Source organism: Oryzias latipes, chromosome 1 (assembly GCF_053564925.1).
Source record: "Oryzias latipes strain Hd-rR chromosome 1, Olatipes_Hd-rR_3.1".
Lineage (NCBI taxonomy): Eukaryota > Metazoa > Chordata > Actinopteri > Beloniformes > Adrianichthyidae > Oryzias > Oryzias latipes.
The window spans coordinates 40950636-40970531 of NC_136237.1; the positions used below are offsets into that span (position 1 = coordinate 40950636).

The 19896-nt window shown below is 40.4% G+C and overlaps 2 protein-coding genes across 3 annotated transcripts; one reads left to right on the forward strand and one right to left on the reverse strand.

Moving 5' to 3' along the window:
- Window positions 1-2164: 2164 nt before the first annotated feature.
- ift56 (intraflagellar transport 56) lies at window positions 2165-15661 on the reverse strand. 2 transcript variants are annotated; one of them, XM_023954153.2, is made up of 18 exons: window positions 15336-15661; window positions 15104-15247; window positions 13448-13540; window positions 9686-9800; window positions 9060-9109; window positions 8819-8964; window positions 8129-8300; window positions 7442-7516; window positions 7274-7376; window positions 5865-5920; window positions 5461-5514; window positions 5317-5380; window positions 5141-5229; window positions 4953-5036; window positions 4811-4880; window positions 4212-4318; window positions 2575-2708; window positions 2165-2442 (listed from the first exon to the last, which is right to left on the reverse strand). In XM_023954153.2, the coding sequence occupies exons 1-18, from the start codon at window positions 15336-15338 to the stop codon at window positions 2328-2330; spliced, it is 1674 nt and encodes a 557-aa protein (XP_023809921.1). In that variant the 5' UTR covers window positions 15339-15661; the 3' UTR covers window positions 2165-2327. The 2 variants fall into 2 exon arrangements, with proteins under 2 accessions (XP_023809921.1, XP_023809932.1); XM_023954164.2 differs by lacking the exon at window positions 13448-13540 and having other exon boundaries at window positions 15336-15622.
- Window positions 15662-18729: 3068 nt separating this feature from the next.
- Window positions 18730-19413, forward strand: LOC144992931 (snaclec coagulation factor IX/factor X-binding protein subunit B-like). The gene is made up of 2 exons (XM_078949454.1): window positions 18730-18930; window positions 19048-19413. The coding sequence occupies exons 1-2, from the start codon at window positions 18730-18732 to the stop codon at window positions 19411-19413; spliced, it is 567 nt and encodes a 188-aa protein (XP_078805580.1).
- Window positions 19414-19896: the final 483 nt, after the last annotated feature.

Sequence of the window (19896 nt, forward strand, 5' to 3'; positions counted from 1 at the left end):
TAATTACCAAATTATATCAGTAAAACAAACAGCCTCCAAGAGGATACAGTTATAAATGTAGTATGACTCATTAAACAATACTTTTATTTTAGTGAGTGCAAATGACTTGTGCTAAGTAATTTGTTCTCACCAATGTAGTTTGTTACTATTAGTATATTGTCCAAGAATAAAAATATGTAAAAAAATATAAATTCATATTTTAGATAATCTATTAATTTATTATTACTGTAGTGTCTTTCAGCAGCTCTGTCTGACTGCAAGGATTGGGCGTAGTGAATATTTACGCTGTAACCTCACTGTGGGAGAGACCTCAGCCTTTCAAATTATTATGGGATGGCCACATGACCTACGGCTACGTGGCCATTTTGTGGCAAAATGTAAAATTTGGTGATTTTCACTTTTGCTTAAGCAATCTTCACGAAATTTCACAGGTTCAGTCTACAACCAGAACCAAAGTTTCATTGACCTTTGACCTTAGGAAGAGGCTGCCATCTTGAGTTGTCCAAACAAAGACACCTTCCTACGGATTTTAAACTATCAGCTTCTAACTTCTCAACCATCATCGAGAAGCTACTTTGGAAATATGTTGGTTTTAAAGTTTGTAGAATTTGAATAGAATTTGATTTTGGCGTTAGCGTGGCGAGCTTGCAAAAGTGGCGTTTCCCTGTTCCGTGTACTTTTTTTTTTCCCCAAAATATTTGGAAATTTTAATGCATGACTTATTTTAATTCATGCTAAATAAAACGATGTGTTAGCCTACATGATAGGAAAAATTAGGAATGTGGGTGTGGTTAAACAAAAAAGAAACTTCCGTTGCCAAGGAAATTCAAATATTTACTTTGGCAGATTCTTTTAAAAATTACATAGGCCTGTTCGTCACCCCTAGACAACCAAAAAATAAAATGGTTGCCATGGAGATAGAACTAGAAGAAGTGGGGGGTTTCCGTGAAAAGGCAGAAGGGGGCGAGCGAGGGGCACGTAGGAACCACTCAACTTTTTACATTTTCTGTAAAATCGCTCCAATGTTCTGCAGCGTTTCACAACATTGAGATTTTCTATCTGTAAATTTGTACTTTGACTGCATAATGAAACCTTCCGATCCTTAAAATGACGTAAGAATCGAGTTCAAACTCCATAGTCGAGTCAAGAAACGTGCAGTCAAACCCAAAAGCCTCATCGCATTTGATAGTAGCAGCCTGATGAGCAGGAGCAGCAACCTCCCTCCAGGAATGATAATCTCCCTGCAGGCCACACCATGCATGATTTATGCACATCTTTAAAGGTGCAGCTAATCAACCCAGTCATGGTAAAGCAGACCAATCAGCAGAGATGACTGCATCGTCCCTGCAAAGCCAGAAAAGATGCACGCCAAACTTAACTGTCATTTGGGAGCGCCGTCTCAGTCACGTGAGGAAAATGACCTTGTCGGTGTGGCTCAGCAGTGACCGTAGAAGCTTTACTACCCCGTTCATTAAAACCCCGATACATAAAAGGCATTTGTCAGGCATTTGTCCTGGGGCTGGATTGATGTCACAGTTGCATTGTGGGAATAAAACTTCCTGTCTGTGATAGTGACTAAAGACAGATTTCAGAACTTTCCCTAAAGTCCCTCAGCACCGATTCCTTTACAGGAATTAATAATAAAACACATTTGCAGCAAGAAACTCACCTGCTGCTCGAAGTAGTGTATACTCAAAGTTACATTTGTAATCCAAAAACAAAACCTACATAGAGTTGAAGGTCTGACTACGGTCAAACACAACTGAATGAAGTAGTTCTCTGCGTTTGACGCAATTTCTTAGAGATGGAATAAGGTGTTTAGGTGGTTTTAGCCGCCAATTTGACCCCTTGAAGCCGAGTGACAAGCAGGAAGGCATTCGATCGGATTCTTTGGGATGACCAAGTCATGGACTCAAACCCTCAGGCTCCTAATGCCTGGGTGGACACTCTACAACTATGTACATATAGTGTATATATAAAGCACCTTTTTGTTTCCAGAAGCAGGCTAAAAAATAAAACGTCTTCGGTTTTTACGTATGTATCTAAAAAGTTCTTAAAAGTTTTCTGAAGCACATTGATACCAGACATATGTTTGTTTGTTTGTATATATATACACATATATAAACTGTAGGTACATTCAAATTGTTCAAGAAAAATCAACACATTTATACAAAAAAAACAAGAAAACAAAACTTTAATACAAATATACATCTATAGGGACAACTTTCACCCAAAACATCCACGTTTTTACTAAAACTGACAGGCGTGTGACGGAGAATAAGCCACATAAATGCGTCCAGCCCGCACACGTCTGACGCTGAAGGTCGTCAGGACAAGAGGACTCTGTTGTCTTTGGCCCACTTCCTCATGGCACGGATGATGTATTCAACCTGAGGATTCCCAGAGTTTCTGAGAAGTGCCAGAACCTCTTTAAGTGTCTCCCTGAAGCACAGACAGAAAGTGCAGAAAAACAATTAAAAATACAATTAAAAAAAAGAGTTTTAGCAGTTTATTTCAGGTTACGTCACACCAACTGACAAAAAGCCGGTGAGGAGGACGGGACACTGAACTTACTTGGACTCCTTGTTTGCCAGGATGAGCTGAAAGACGCCGACACATGCCCCCCGTTTGCCCTCCCAGTAATTGGAACCGGGGTCCAGTTTCTCCAGAGCATCAAAGGCTTTGGCTGCGTAGTAGAACTGACCCATCTGAAAAGCAGACGCTCGGTGATCAGAACCCCTTCTCAGGCTCTTTCCCGTCAGACGCTAAACACACGTGTTGTGTCGTAAAAATAGAAAATAATTGGGTGAATTATGGTTGAATTCAAATGTTCAGACAGATAATCGACGTGGTTGTGTCTGAACACACGGACGGCCTCGTCTGAGCTTTTGGGGAGTTTCTACCGCTTGGTGAGAAGAAAACAGTCAAATGATCCCAGAACAAATTTAAATAGACACACTTTCAGATTCAGGCAACCTCAAACGCAACGGTGTTCTGCTGTTTCAGAGTTTTTATGGATGCTTATGGAGTGATACTTATGCCACCACGTTGCAAATGAAAATATTAAATGTTTGCTTCCAAAAAAAGTTTTTGCTTTTAGTTTTTTTTGTTTTACTTTCAATAAATATTTTTTTTTTGCTTTCAGTTTTTCTTTTCTTTCAAAAAATATTTTTGCGTTTGCAAAACAAATGTTTTCTCATGCGTAGTGTCTCATCTTGCTTTTTTCCTATCTTTGACTTTGCTCTCATAAGTTTCAGCTTAGCGCGACGAAGCTGCGATCAAACACCCAATGATAAAAACAAAAACGTCCTGAGCTCCGACTCCGTCCAGCCGAAGGTTACATTTTATTCCGATTAAGATTTGTATCTGAACTTTTGTTTTATTTTCATCAATAAATGTCGAAATTTAAAGAGAAAATTCCATTTTTTCACGAGTATTTATTTATTTTTTTACTTTGGACAAAGTTCTTCAAAATAAGACGCTGTGAAAATAACATAAAAGTTAAAAATGTTTCTTCTGCTAAATACATTGAATTTACTTTGGTGAGTCATGATTCTTTTGCTTAATACTGCTGTTAATTTATTTAAAAAAAAAACATGTGCAGCATAAATAATAGATGCTTTAAATCTCTCTCTCTCTTTTTTTCTAACAGATCTTTAAGAAAATCAAACTTTTTTCCAATATTTTGTTCCGGAGAATTCACTTTACAGTTTCAGGTGATCCTCAGTCAGAAATTCACAAATCTGACACACAATAAAATTGAAAGCAATTATTCATTTGCAACTAAGAAGGTTTTGTGTGCAACATGGTGGCATAAATATCCCTCCATGCATGCTCAGATGAGACGGACCAACCAAAATGTGTCCTGAAGCGCTCGACACTTTCTCTTTAGTTTTCAAAAGCAGCACATCTTTCAAAGTCAAATCTAAAGTTCACATTTTTAGCAGATGGAAGTCAGTAAAATAGATCCTTTTTGCACTTTTCTTTTTACAAAAAGGCTTAATAATGAAGGTCTCAGGTGCATAAAAGAAAATAAAACGAAAGTAAAATATAAAATAAGCCTAAAACTGTAAAATCTCTCCGACATGAAAACGTACGACTAGCAAGAAGACAACTAAAGCAACAGGATTATCAGGCACGTTTTAAAACCCATGGTGGTCATAAGCTGAGCTGCAGAAACAGAACTGGTGGGGGGGGGGGGGGGGGGTTACCTTGTAGCAGTCATTAGCAATAAGCTGCAGCAGACTGAAGGAATCTGAGGAAGTGCCCATCTTCAGATACAGATCCCAGGCCAGCTGGCCCCTCTGGTTCATGATGTCTGAGAGAAAACGAGGCGTCAGATTTCCTCAAAGCTTCTCCACATTCTAAATGTTCTGGAAGCTGCTGCGAATGAGGTCAAAGTGATGCACTGAGAAGAACATTTCAGTGTGGATTTCCATTTTTTTTTCTTTTCTGAGCAGCAGAGGCTGTCCTGAAACGCCTCACACACCTCAGGCAATGATTCTGGAGTCAGAAAAATAATAATATAAAGCCTTTTAGTGCAAAGTTAAAGTGTGCAGCGGCTCATCCCCCAGCATTTACATTCCCTCAGGAGGACGTCCACCTTAAAAAGCTTTGCACTTCTTTGGAAAACTGTCGACAAATCTCAGAAGTTTTGATAAACAAAAAGGCCTTTTGTTCATCGTCAACAATTGTCTCACAATTTTAATCCTTCTGTGCCAAAGTTTAGGTTTCTAACTGATTTTATGTTTTGTGGTGTGAAGCCCGTCTAGACAGCGGTGTTGTAATATAGAATAACTCCCATACGTACAGCATCGAGCCAGCCAGCTGAGGTAAACGTAGTCGTTTTTGATCTTTTCACTCTGAATGGACAGAAAAATCTGTGGGAGGACAAAGACGTTTAACACAAAAACCAGGACGAAATGCCGGTTCTGTTGCTCCAACTGAAGCACCTCCTCTGCTTCTTTGTACTTCCCAACGGCAGCTTTGGCCTGGGCGCAGTTGAACTTGAACGTGTCGTCATTAAAGAGGTAATCCTGAAAAAAGAAAAAAATAGGAGCCACTTTAATGAAACCAGCTCCATCCCATTGAACTACAGAACAACGACGACACCGACGATGACTGGCAGAGCTGCGCTGACCTTGACGGAGTTCAGATAAATAAGAACATCCTTAAACTGCCTCAGAAGGAAGAAGCAGGACGCCATGCACAGCCTGCCGGGAATGGTGTCTGAAAAGACGGAGAAAACATCTCACCGTTTGTTTCCTTCAAAGGAAAAACGAACCATATTTAAGGACGTGGCTCCATCTTCCTCACCGCATTCACTGGCCGATCCTCCAACCAACTGAAATAACTGCTCTGCAATTTTCAAGTGATCTCTCTAAAAGATAAAAACACACAAAGAAACTCCATAATCTGGGTTTACATGCAAGGCTGCAAAGCGTGAAGGAAAACGCTCACCGATCCGATTTCCTGTCCGAGCGCAGCGTTGACCACTCCCTTAAGAATATACTCCTGATTTACAACAAAACAAAGACGTTTTTCAGCTCTTGCTGCATCCAAAAGACTCAAATGTCACAAATATGGTCAGTAAATAATGAATAAACCAAATTTTTTCCTTAAAACAAATAATCAAGAAAATTCCGGTTTGGTTAAAAGAATGCAAAAAAATACCATCTTTCAGGAAATATTAACATTGCAACAGATAGCTGAAGATTTTTGTCAATTTTTACATAATTTCCTTCTTCAACATTTTACCAAAAACACTTATGTAAGCATAATCTCATGATCTGTTGTCTTTTGCTATTTCATTATAGAGACTTTAACACTGGAAAACATCCGCCGCGCCTCGTCAGATGTGTCACCTGAGGCGTGGTGGGAACCAGATCCTGGATGAGGTTGTAAGCTTCCTGGACGTCATCTATAAATGTAAAGTAGAGCGTGTCAGCCCCTGAAATAGAGCAGGTCTGCTCCGTCATCTGACAACCAAAACATCTGCTGGACAACCCCGACTTCAATGTGACAAAAGAGAAACGACAAACAATTCATATGTTTTGTTGTCATTAGTGACTAAATCAGTAAAGATAAGTTCTATTGTAAACTACTGAAGAAGAGATGGAAATGCTGCAGCCTGCATGAACCCAAGACGTGTTGTCATCTATTTAAGAAAAGTGAAATATGACAACTCGAAAAAACCTCAAAGAGGTTATTCTGGATTTTATTTCTCTTTTTTGAGAAGCTCAGATATATTAGGGTTTTCTTTAAATAAGGTAGAAAAATATCCTTTTGCAGAAAAGTTGGTTCAAGTTCAAACAGCGTTATTCTGCCCTCTAGAGGTCAAACCAAAAACGTGCAGTTAGGTTCCAGTCCAGTCTGGTTTAACATTAAAGACGCGCGCCGCCGGTGAAAATGCTGTTTTGGGCGTTTTTAACGTGTTCTTGTGGTATTTTTTCTGTTGATGGAGGACATATAAAAGGAAAATGAAGCTAAAATTTGCATTTCTGATTCAACTTCTTCACTTAAATGGTTATGAATCAGGAGCAGGTAAAAAAATGCAAGATTGCATTTGTGATGCAGAAATCGAGTTCCCTGCTCCGCTCCATTCTGATGCATCCACTGTCAGACCAAAAGATCCATGAACGTCGGTGTTTTTCTACGCCTGAACTGGAATCTGGATCTAAACTGCTCTGTTATTGCTCGCTAATGTTAGGTTAGGGGTGTGAGGGGCTGTAAGCTAGCGGTAGAGCATGTAAACAGAGAGCTTTCAGTAACAGGGAAGGGGATGGGGGGCGGGGTTGCTCCGTGCCAGCAGTCCTGCCATCGACCCAAAAGGTAAGTTTCTAACAAACGCCTGCCACTCTGCAGAAACTATGTCCTAGAAAAACATTTAATATATGATTTTTGCTAAAATCATGTATTAAAAACCACTGGGAACGCTGTGAAAACACATCAAAAGATGATCAGAGTGGGACTTTGAATGCAGATTTTACCTGTGACATTTTTAAAAGCTAATATTTCTTCTGAATCGCAGAACCTTTTGAAGCAGCTAAAGGCCAAAATCAAAGGAGGAAAATGATTTACTGATTTAGAGCAATATATATTTACACACACAAATACATTCTGAAAACACAAGAATTCCTAAAAATAAAAAAGAAACAACAGAAGAAAGACCCTCGGGAGTATTTCAGAGCTGGAGCAGCGTTGGAGCTAAAGCGCATTCAGGACACGTTCTTTTATTTTTTCCTGTCTCTCGTTTCCGTGTCGTGATTCTCACCTTGTCTCAAATAGTAAATGACCAGGTTGAGTCTGGCTTCGGGGATCACATCGATCAAAGGAGACAACATCTGCAGCGCGCCCTCCCCACCTCGAAACACCACCTGCAGAGGAAGCTCATCACCTCTGGGTCCAGGAAGCCCCGCAAACTCGTTCTGCAGACACCTACCAGGTTGTGTTGGATGAGCTCTTTGGCAAACTCAAAGGAGCAGGAGGAGATGTCGATGAGGTTCTTCAACTCGCTCTGACAACAAAAAAAAAAAAGAAGAAGTTTATGCGTGAATTAATGACCCCAGAGGTGGGGCGAAAAGGTGAACACACACATGTATGGAGTAATATTTATACCACCATGTTGCACACAAAAAATGAAAATACTTTTGCAATCGGCCTGCTGATAAAATACTACCAGCAGCTGCTTCATGGCAGCTAAACTGAAACTTATGTGAGCAAAACCAAAGGTAGGAAAAGCAAGACGACACATAACGAATGTGAAAACATTGGGGTTGCAACCACAAAAATATTATTCGCAAGCAAAAAAAAAAAAAGTTTGGCAAACAAAAGATTGGAGAAAAAGAAAAGTTTTTGAAAGCAAAGATAAAAATTTGAAAGCAAAATAAAAATAATGTGAAAGCAAAAAAAGAAATGTATAGCAAAAAAAAAAAAAATTTTTTTGAAAGAAAAAAAATTGAAAGCAAAAAAAAAAAGAATTGAGAAAAAAAAACAAAAGAAATTGAAAGCAAAAATTTCTTTTGAAAGCAAATATTTAATATTTTCATTTGCAACCTAAAAGGTTTTGTTTGCAACATGGTGGCATAAATGTTCCTCCACACACATGTGCTACAGAGCAGTCCCTCACCTCGGCCTCTTTGCCGTTGTACAGCCTGAAGTGGTTGCAGGCTTTGAGGTTGAGAGCGATGGTGGAGTCAGGGATGCTCTGCAGGTACACGGCCAACACGTCCTGGGAGATGTCGTAGTAGTCCAGTTTGTAGTAGCACAGAGCCACGTACACGTTCACAGCCAGGAAATCTCTGGAAAGAACCACAACTTAGATTCATTTTTGGGTTTCAATCAAACATCAAATCATTGGCTGAGAGTCAAATGCATTTATAGAAATCGCTTTGGGGTTTTTTGATGTTTTTTGCCAATAGTTAAAGTATTTTCCTTTGAACTTTACCAACAAATAAAAAAGGTGAAGTTCATCAATATGTAAGCAATTCAAGTATTTTAAACAGGAACAATCCCATTACTATTTATCCTTTCAATAGCTAATCTTTAACCACTTCTTTCCTTTTGAACATTTGTGCATTTCCTAAATAGTTTTTAAAAAATGAATGTCTTCTCCAAACTGATGAGGACTTTGAATTTTCCACATTTTTGAGAAAACTGAAAAGATCCTCAGATAACCCCTCAAATAACGACTTTCTGGAAAAGTTCCGTCACTTTCTGAGACGTAATGAGATATGAAGAAGATCAAATCCATTCCAAACATCCAGGTGAAAAGCTGACTCTGTGCCATGAATTGGAGTAGAAAGAGGGAGACTGGGACCTGTTCTGCAGCAGAAGGCGTTTATAGATGTCTATGGCTTCCTGGTAGTGCGAGCGCATGTAATGGATGGACGCCAGACTCAGCTGGTCCTCAGTCACATCCTCAAGGTTCTGGTGGAAACCCATCAGCCTCTTTTCATCGGTAAACTGAGACACAACATTAAAAAACAGGCAGAAAGGTAGATTAACGATCAGAAAGGACCCATTTGTGATTTCGCTGTAGAGTGTTGTGATGTTCAAACCTTGTGAGCCAAGTGGAACAGCAGCCGGTTTTGGAGCGGCGACTTGGGCGCTGCGGAAAACGAGAGGCATTGAAGATTTGCCAAACGCTAGCTAGGAGTTTAAAAAAGCATGAATCACTTGTACACGTGATAGCAAATCATGCGTGTGACATTTAAAAGTCAAACTCTGGTAAAATTCTCAACAAAACTTCTCAGACAAATTCTACAAATGGAAGCCGATCTAAATTTAGTCTGACAAACATAAAACTGATTTTTTTATGGGCAAATTCTCAGGAGATCTTTACACATTTTTTAACCAAACAGACTCTAAGGTTAAAAAGTTTTTAAACTTCAGACTGATAAACAACAAAAAATGTGAAATAAAACCCTTTTTCAGGGTCTACTTCATTCTGCTGACACTGTAATTTTAAAAAAATGTCTTTTTCTAGGTATTTGATTTCAACTTCCTTACATTTGTGATGAAATTCTGTTTAACCTTAGGAACACATAGGATAAAGAAAACATAGCTCACAGGATTAGTTCTGCTGGTAAAACATAAAGCGGTGTTCACCAAACCTTAAACCCTGTGGAACACTCTGGTTTGGTTTTGCAGACTAAAGGTGAATTATGTCGTCTGTCGGCGTCACCTTTGGATGCGGCGTCCTCCGCGTCTTTATAGAGGCCGAGGAAAAACAAGGCGCAGGCCAAGTAGACCCAGACTTCAGCGGGACAGTCCGGTTTCAGAGTGAGAGCTCTGTACTCCTGTCAGAAGATAATGTCAAATCAGGAGGAAGGAGAAGCAACAACAGTATCGGAGAGGAAGCATAAATATTCTGTGAATCACTACATTTTAAAATCAGAAGAAACTTCAACAGGAAAAAAAAACTGCTGAAAAAATGATTTAGTGCATTTATAAATATATTTTCCATAAACCCATCAAGTCATCATCAAATATGAATCTAACCTTACATGATATAATCTTTAATGGCCTGTTTTAGGAGAATTTGGGGCATTTTAAATTACATTTTTTCAGATTTGTAGACCCTCCAAAGTAAAGGTTTTGCCTAAACTTGATCAATGATGAACTAAACATTTTATTAATAATATTGAAAAACTATAGAGCCCGTGACCTGACAGGGTAAAAATATAAAAAAAAAAAAAAACGCCCCTCTCACCCTCCGCGGGTGGTTTCTCCTCCAAGCTCGGGTCCTCTACCAGAGGCCTGGGAGCTTGAGGGTCCTGCGCAGTATCTTAGCTGTTCCTAGCACTGCGCTTTTCTGGACTGAGAGGTCTGAGGTCTTTCTAGGTATCTGTTGTAGCCACTCCTCCAGCTTGGGGGTTACTGCCCCAAGTGCTCCAATTACCACAGGCACCACTGTCACCTTCACTTTCCAGGCTTTCTCCAGTTCTTCTCTGAGTCCCTGGTATTTCTCCAGTTTCTCATGTTCCTTCTTCCTGATGTTCCCATCGCTTGGCACTGCCACATCCACCACAACGGCTTTCCTCTGTTCTTTATCCACCACTACAATGTCTGGTTGGTTCGCCATTACCATCCTATCAGTCTGGATCTGGAAGTCCCACAGGATCTTTGCCCTCTCATTCTCTACAACCTTCGGAGGTGTTTCCCATTTTGACCTTGGGGTTTCCAGTCCATATTCTGCACACATGTTCCTGTATATTATTCCAGCCACTTGATTGTGGCGCTCCATGTATGCTTTCCCTGCCAGCATCTTACACCCTGCAGTTATGTGCTGGATTGTTTCAGGCGCTTCTTTGCACAGCCTACACCTTGGGTCTTGTCTGGTGTGGTAGATCTGAGCCTCTATGGCTCTGGTGCTCAGGGCTTGTTCCTGGGCTGCCAGGATGAGCGCTTCGGTGCTGTCCTGTAGGCCAGCCCTTTCTAGCCATTGGTAGGACTTCTTGATATCAGCCACTTCAGTTATGGTCCGGTGGTACATCCCATGCAGGGGTTTGTCCTCCCATGAGGATCTGTCCTCCAGCACTGTATCCTCTGTTCTCCATTGCCTGAGACATTCACTGAGCACACTGTCAGTTGGGGCCTTGAGCTTGATGTATTCATGGATCTTGGATGTTTCATCCTGGATAGTGGCTTCTACGCTCACTAGTCCTCGGCCTCCTTCCTTGCGGCTAGCATACAGTCTCAGGGTGCTGGATTTGGGATGGAACCCTCCATGCATGGTGAGGAGCTTTCATGTTTTCACATCCGTGGTCTGTATCTCTTCCTTTGGCCATCTTATTATTCCTGCAGGGTATCTGATAACGGGCAGTGCGTAGCTGTTTATTGCCCGGGTCTTATTTTTGCCATTGAGCTGGCTTCTCAGGACTTGCCTTACTCGTTGGAGGTATTTAGCTGTTGCAGATTTCCTTGTTGCCTGCTCCAGGTTGCCATTTGCCTGTGGGATTCCAAGGTACTTGTAACTGTCCTCGATGTCTGCTATTGTTCCTTCTGGGAGTGAGACCCCTCCTGTGTGGACTACCTTGCCTCTCTTTGTCACCATCCGGCTGCATTTCTCGAGCCCGAATGACATCCCAATGTCAGTACTGTAGATCCTGGTGGTGTGGATTAGGGAGTCAATGTCACGCTCGCTCTTAGCATATAGCTTGATGTCATCCATGTAGAGGAGGTGACTGATGTTGGCCCCATTTCTGAGTCGGTATCCATAGCCAGTCTTGGTGATTATTTGGCTGAGGGGGTTCAGACCTATGCAGAACAGCAGTGGGGACAGAGCATCACCTTGGTATATCCCACATTTGATGGACACTTGTGTAAGTGGCTTCCCATTGGCTTCAAGGGTGGTTTTCCACAGCTTCATTGAGTTTCCTATGAAGGCTCTTAGAATCATGTTGATGTTGTACAGCTCCAAGCATTCAGTGATCCATGTGTGTGGCATTGAGTCATAGGCCTTCTTGTAATCAATCCAGGCTGTGCACAGGTTGGTGTGTCGTGACTTGCAGTCTTGAGCGACTGTTCTGTCGACCAGGAGTTGGTGTTTGGCTCCTCTGGAGTCTCTACCAATGCCCTTCTGTATGTTACTCATGAATTGATCCATGTGCCTATTTATCTTTGTTGCAATGATGCCTGACATGAGCTTCCATGTTGTGGACAGACAGGTTATTGGCCGGTAGTTGGATGGGACTGCACCCTTTGAGGGATCCTTCTGGATCAGGATCGTTCGCCCTTCCGTTAGCCATTCGGGGTGAGTCCCATCTCTTAGCAGCTGGTTCATTTGTGCTGCCAGGCGCTCGTGGAGTGCGGTAAGCTTCTTTAGCCAGTAGGCATGTATCATGTCAGGGCCCGGTGCTGTCCAGTTCTTCATACCTGAGACTCTTTCTTGGATGTCTGCCACTGTGATGGTTACTGGATTCTGTTCAGGGAGGTTGCTATGTTCTTTTCTCAGAGAGACCAGCCACTGGGAATTGCTGTTATGTGCTGTCTCTTTCTCCCATATACTTTTCCAGTACTGTTCAGTTTCTAGCCTTGGTGGGTCTGCTCGGCTGTTTTGACCCTGCCACTGAGCGTACACTTTTGCAGGTTGAGTTGCGAAGAGACTGTTTATTCGTCTGGCTTCATTGTCTCTTGTGTACCTCTTTAGGCGGCTGCTCAAGGCTAGGAGCCTTTGTTTGGCAGTTTCCAGTGCTTCAGGTATGGGCATCTGGCTGTATCTCTTAGGTACTTGCTTTCTCATTGTACCTCTTTGAGCCTCTGTCAGCTTACTCACATCTTTCCGAGTTGCCTTGATTTTGGCCTCTAACCGTTGCTTCCATGGTGGGTACTGTTTTCTTCCATGGTTGCTCTTGTAGCCAAGCATCTCAAGGATCACTGCTGCTGAAGTGTAAACCAGTTCATTGGTTTCTGTAATGTTTGTGGTAGGAATTGCCCTCAATGCTTCATTCACAGTTTCCAGTAGACTTTCAGGTACGTCACTTAACCGTTGTAGTTCGTGTCGGGGTTGCCTAGTGTTCATTGTAGACATGATCTTGTCTTTCAGGTCAATTGCTGCCTCGCTCAGCGTAATTGTGGTTGTTGGGGCTGTGTACCCAATCTCAGGGTGGGAGTGTGGCATAACCTACTCTCTGACCTGTTGTTCTGGCTCTCCCGTGGCATTGTATCGCTTCAATCTCATATATATATATATATATATATATATATATATTTGGTCCACAAAATAATAATTCAACGGATCCAAGTATTGCTCACGTCCGTGTTTATGAATGACTTATCGCGTGAATTATTATTTCGTGGGAACAAATAAGTTTTTTTTTTTCTTAACCTGTGGCAGGTAAGGGGCTCCGTACAAAACAACCAATGACAATGAAAAATGTCTACTATATGAAACATTAGAGGCTTTTTTCGGTTTTAAATGAAGTTTCCATTGCGAAATTGTTACCTCCATGGCTCTCTTGTAATCCCCCAAGTGAAAGGCGCAGTAACCGATCCAGAGGTCTGCATGCTCTTCTTTTTCTCCGATACTTTTGTGAAACTTAAATAAGACACAGAAACACCTCAGAACCGTGACGCTGGGTACCAAAAGGTAATTTCAGGCCACAGAAACTACAACTGTCTGTTGCTGTGCAACTGTTTTGAAAAAGCTTTTACTTGATTACAATTTGGAGAAATGTAGTTTCCCGAAAATGAAATCCAGTTTACAGTTTTCACATTCCACCCTTTCGTCAGAAGTCAGAGCTCTGTCTCCCCCTCTGGTCACCGGCAGGAACCGTACTAAAGCACTACATCTCCCAGCAACCCCAGCTCACAGTTTCTGGATGTCACACAGTCTTATTTGCAATCACTCACAGCATACCTAAGCACAGTACTGAGCCTCACTCAGTGCAAAGTATTGTTTGTGCCACTTTGCCTGCGTTACCGAACTGTAGATCTTCTAATTTCCTGACCCTGTTTTGTCTCTGACTCCCTTTGCCTACCCAGTACTTCCTCTCTGATGCTCTCATGCTTGCTATTGACTTTTAGCTGTGCTAATAAACCTGCTGCACTTGGAACCAGCAGTCTGCCCGTTTTGACGCCTCTGGAGCTTAAAAAATTAAACAAATCCTTTAGGCTGCTCCGTTTACGAGAGAATCATCCTGTTTTATGTCAGAGGCCCATCCAGACAGAGCCCTCTGCGTTTCATGGGATTTGGGACAATCACACAGAAGCACTATATTGCACCGCCTTGTGGTTGCAAAAAGCTTCGCATGCATTGCAGTTTAGACCAGGGCAGGGGTGGGCAAACTATGGCCTGGATGCCATATATTGCCCATTAAATTTGCATTAATTTAATTGATAATCCTTATGTTTTATTTTCCCTGTTATTCTAGTGTCATTTCACTAATATATTAACCTTTGCGTAGGTGCAGAAATTGGAAGATTTGTTGCTTTTCTGATGTTCATTAGTGTTTCCCAAGTCAGACGGTCATTTTCCCCATCATTCCAACACCACATGAACGCAACATTTCTCTAAGTATCCTTGAAGGACATCAACATAAGTTAGATATTTATATAATTTTCAATCAAAATTAAAGCTTGCTTTAATCCAGATTCTACGTTATTGCTTTCTCTTCTGGTCCTCAGGCCTCCTTGTGAAATTTTAAAATCCCTACGAGTGAAAACGTTTGTCCACCCCTGGTTTATATTCATGTAGATCGCTGCTTTTCTCATCTTTTTTCAGACAAAAACAGCTCGTTTGTGAGGTTTTTTTTTCCTTAGGTAAAAACTCACAATGAATGGATGTAAATGAAAACTATTGTGATGAAAAAATCAAAGTGAATAATAAACTTTTAAGTTCAGGAATTTAGCTGTAGAACACTATTGCTGCTCTCAATGCCATATTTGTTGGGTTTTTTTTAATTATCGTTTATGTGTCATATTATTAATCAAATTTCAATCTTCTCAGCGTTTTTGTATTTCTAACACAGACACATTATTAGTGAGCATTACATTAAATATCTACAAATGAACCTGTACTATTATTTTCACTAAACCAAGTTAATAATTGGTGCACTTTTCATAAAACCAAAACAGAAAGAAATGAGAAGAAACGCCAGACCTCCAGCAGTGTCAGAGCTCCCAGGTAATCTCTTTGCTGCAGGTACTCCTCCAAACTGGGAACCTTGTTTTTGTTTTTCCTCTTTTTCTCGCTGATGCTCAGCGCCGACTCTCCTCCAACCGCAGGCTTCACGCGCGAGAGGATCTGCCCGCACAACAAGCCGCAACATTCAGGAACAAAAGCGGCCAAAACACATTCAGTCAACACTGATTAAGCTGAAACACATTCTTACCATTTTTGCTGGTTTATCCCGAAGAGGTTCGCTTTTGCAGATTTATTGCTAACCTAGGCAACCGTTAGCTAGCTAGCCAAGCTTCCACTCCTAGCAATTTTATTCTCTCAACTTACATTATTGTCTGGTTTGAGTGAGCGAGGCTAACGGGACCAGCGTAAGATACATTTTAAAGAACAACATGAAATTATAGACAGTGCCTTTCCCCTTTTATTTAATAGATGAAGTGCTAAGACACTCTCCTCGTATCGTTCTTGTTATTACAGAGTAGCGTCCGCGGTTAAATTAAATATTTCCGGTAGCTGATTTTCAAAATAAGCGCTTCAAAACATTATTTTAAAGAGGCTCATATCTAATTTGTGTTCAACATTTACAGAAATAACTCTTTTTCTCATTTTATATATATTTATACATATATTGCTCTTAAAAAATATTAAGTGAGGCTATTTTTTTCCATTTTAAAGACATTTAATATGTGTGCGTGCCTGGGCCGGAAATGAATTAATGTGATAAATGGAACTTAACTTATCTGATGTTTATACTTCGTTGCTTAGCAACACAGAGGCGCTCCTTATCAACACAACACGCGACCAGAACAAGATACAATTTTTCACATTTAAATCGAAGTTAAATGAGGCGGGGCTAATCTTAGTAAGCTGTTGCTTTTGTTTCACAGTAATAACTTTTGTAATATATCTAAACAGTTATTTCAGCTTCACCTGGTGTACGAATGGTATCTTTAACCTATCAGCCTATTTAGCTTTTTTTTTACCATGTTATGAAGTTTAGCAGACACATGGACAGCCACTTTGTTCATTTTTATTAATCAACACTGACGATGAAACTATTTTATCACTTATAACAATTAAAAAAGTATTAATTATGAGTAAACAAGCTTGAATCCATGCTTCACCTGGGTCACTTTATCCTATAAAGTTGGTTTTTATCATTGGTGCTTTAATAGTTTTTGTTTGTACAGATTAACAACCTATTGTTAGAAATAAAAATGATACAAAGAAAACAAATTTAAGAGAAAAAGTAATACGGACTTTTTTTAAATCGTCTCTTTAAAGTTCCCCAGAATTTGGCTTTTTAGAAAAAAATCACAAATAGATATTTATAAAAGGACAAACAAGTGTATTCATTTGTTTTCTTACACTGACACATTTTCAAACAGTTTACAAATAGACACTCATTAAAGATCTAATACCTCAAAAACGCGTGCAGACAGGCTGTCAAACCTCACATTCAAATCCATTCTTAGCACTTGCAAATAACAGAGCTGACAGTCCAGCTTTAGCATCTGATTTGAAAAGCAAATATCGTTTGACTGCTCATGTGGATTGACATACTCTGGTTTTTTGACATTGTCTGGTTTTTCAATAGAAGTTTTATTTGTCATTGTCACACGTGCGAAGAAATTAAAAAAGTCCTGTTTGTTCAGTGCATCATTCATTCATAAATAACAAACAACAAAAAATTACAGCTAATTAATTAACAACTAAGAAACAGTGAACTATTCAGTCATTACAAAACAACTTCCTACTCTACAATTATTAGCGAAAAACAGCATCATTTAGTCATTAAAAACAAAGAAATTACAACTAATTCATTTACAACTGTCAAAATGTGCACTAGTCTTTAAAAAGAATAACTTAAAATAAAAATAAAAAGAGTGTCAAAGTGGGCAAAACAAGACTAAAAATAAATACACATCTCTTTTTAAAATCATCAAACATCCCACAGTTTCAGCAGCTGCTGTTTGGAATCAATTTAAACCTGTTTCTGTATGAGACATCCTGGAAAAATGACACGATGTTCAGAGAAAAAGCTTGTTGCTGATCCCTTTAGGAAGCAAAACATATTTTTATTTACCAATCTTGAGGATTCAGGCAGTTTAATGCAATTTGCCTGCTTTCCTCACTTCACGGATGAGTTTGCAGAAATACATTGGAATCGCGTCTCGCTGACATTTGAACTTCGAATGACCTCTCAGAAAATGTGTTTCCTATTTTTGTTGCACGACCTGTCCAGGATGTACCCTGCCTTGGCCCAACAGCAGCCAGGCCAGGGTCTGGGTTCGCCGTCACCCATGTAGCAGCTTAGAATAATGGATGGAGGGATTTTCCAGCAGGCTGCTGAGATGCTGATTGACCTCATTTCAGGCCAGTTTGGGCTGTCAGGCAGAAAAAAAGGCTTCACCTTTGACTCCATTTGCTACGAGGAGTTCATGGTTCAGTCCATGTCTGCAAATCTTTGGTTTCCCAGAAGTGATTTGCTTTGCGTTGTTTGCTGAGGACTCTTCTGTCCGTCTCCACTCTGGCCTGTGGTTCAGATGCAGCTTTGGACGCAAACAAACAAAAGGTCAATCCTCCATGAGGATTTTCAGAGCATGAAACAAAATCACCAGCAACTGGTGACTTCTGTTTTCAAAAAACCCTGTTCCCCTTTTTTCAAATTATATTTAGAATTTTTTAATCTGATAATTGAAAAAAAAACTTGTCATTCAACGTATTTCAGGTTAATTTTTTTTCTTTTACAAATACACAAAGAATTAGCAGTTGTCTTTGTGTTTGTCCATCTTATTATGATGAACAGACTCGTGGAATTTGCTACAATTTATATATTTTTAAAAGTTTGTTTACTGTTTTATTTTTATTTATTTATTTATTTTTTTATTATGTTTGTTTACTGTTTTATTTATCGTCAGGATTTCTGCCTTTACACGGCGATATCAGACTTAAAATGTTCCAGGATTTTTGCCTCCATTGGAACACATGGGGAATCCTTCGTGCAGAAGCTCGCTGGTTCGATCCCCGGCGCTGGCATTTTTCATAAAAAAGTTCTTCTGCTGTTTTCACTTATTTATGGTCACCTCTGATCATTTATTTATTGCCAAATGTTACCCTTAAAGTTTCATTTTCATTCAGCTATAGGATTGGACCCTTCATTTCTTCTGGAAATGCAGCTCCTTCTAGTTAGACAATTATTTTTTTTTCTTCTTTTAGCGACAAAAACATTATTTTACACACCTCTGGTCCTCTGGTCCCTCAGCTGCCTAATAGGAAGGTTGTTGAAAATGTCAGATCTGATTTTTTTTCTGCCTTCAAACCTATTTTCCAAACACCCCACCTTACAGGAATCTCTTAGAGAATTTTCGTTGGGATACCTTTACATTTTGTTTGCATTTGATGTTTGCATTTCTTTGCCTTGTGTCCTCCCTCCTACTACCCTGACAGGAGGTTTCTATGTATACATTTGATTTCTTTACAGATTACTTGACTTTGTTAAGGTTATTTGTCTTAATGCAAATCCTTCTTCTCTCGGTGATTCATTGCCTGCCAATAAAGTCCCGGCCTCTCAGCCTGGGGTTGTCTTCAGAGGCTGCAGCAGGATGGAGAAGCTCGCCTTCATGGTGCTCGCAGTCGCAGCTGCACGCAGTTTGGCTGCAAAGCACGTTTTCACCTCGAACAGACTTTCCTGGACAGACGCTCAGGAGTTCTGCAGGAACAACCACACCGACCTTTCACCCCTCACCAATAATGTGGAGAAGTCGGTGTTCAGGCGGTCTGTGGGTGGTGACCAGTCGGGATGGGTCGGAGTGTACTGGAGCACTTCGGGGTGCAGCTGGTCAAATACGTCGGATCTGCAAACAAATTCTAACGTTTCTCTTCTTTGGAAAAGAAATAGGTTGCTTGTGGAACAAAAACAGAAACTGCAAGGTTTCTTCTGCCTGAACCTGATCGTGGTCCAGGAGGAGAAGACCTGGGAGGAGGCTCTGGAGCACTGCAGAGAGAACCACGGCGACCTCACGAGTCTGCTCTCTGAGACAGAGAACCGTCTGGCCCAGAGAGAGATCCAAAACTCCACCATCACCCAGCGGGTGTGGGTGGGTCTGCGTTTCCTGGGGGACACGTGGAAGTGGGTGAACGGGGATCCTCTGGAGTTCCAGGCCTGGAACCAAACAGGAGATCCGGACCAGCAGAGTCCAGTTCGGAAGCGCTGTGGAGCTTTGACCAAACAGGGAGAGTGGGAGAACCGAGACTGTCAGGAGAAACTAAACTTCATCTGCATCTGAGCGGCAGAACCAAAGATCTGAGCGGAAGTTTGCAGAACTTTATATTCCAAACAAAACCAGTCAGAAAATCTGAAGTTTGTCCTGCTTGTGATGTTGTAGATTTTATCTCATCAATCAAAAACATTTTGGGTCAAGATTTTCTGATCTGTGATTTAGAAACTAAATGTTCAAGAAATAAATATGAATTTAAATTTAGTCTTAAACTATAAAAATAGAGCAGAAGCTGAACCTGAATTTTGCTGTACCTGTACTTGAAGATAATTCCTTAAAACTGTTTGTAGTAGTTAATGAAAGTTTGTTTTAATTTTAAGTTGTTTGTTCATTGTTTGTTCATTTCATTGTTTGATTGTTTGCAGCAACAATAATTTGCTCATTAATAGGAATGAAAATGTTAAATATTTTCAATTCATGTAGGAAACAGTCCAATATTTGAATTAAATTGATTTTTTTAATGACAATTGAAAATAAAGAACAGGAGTTTAA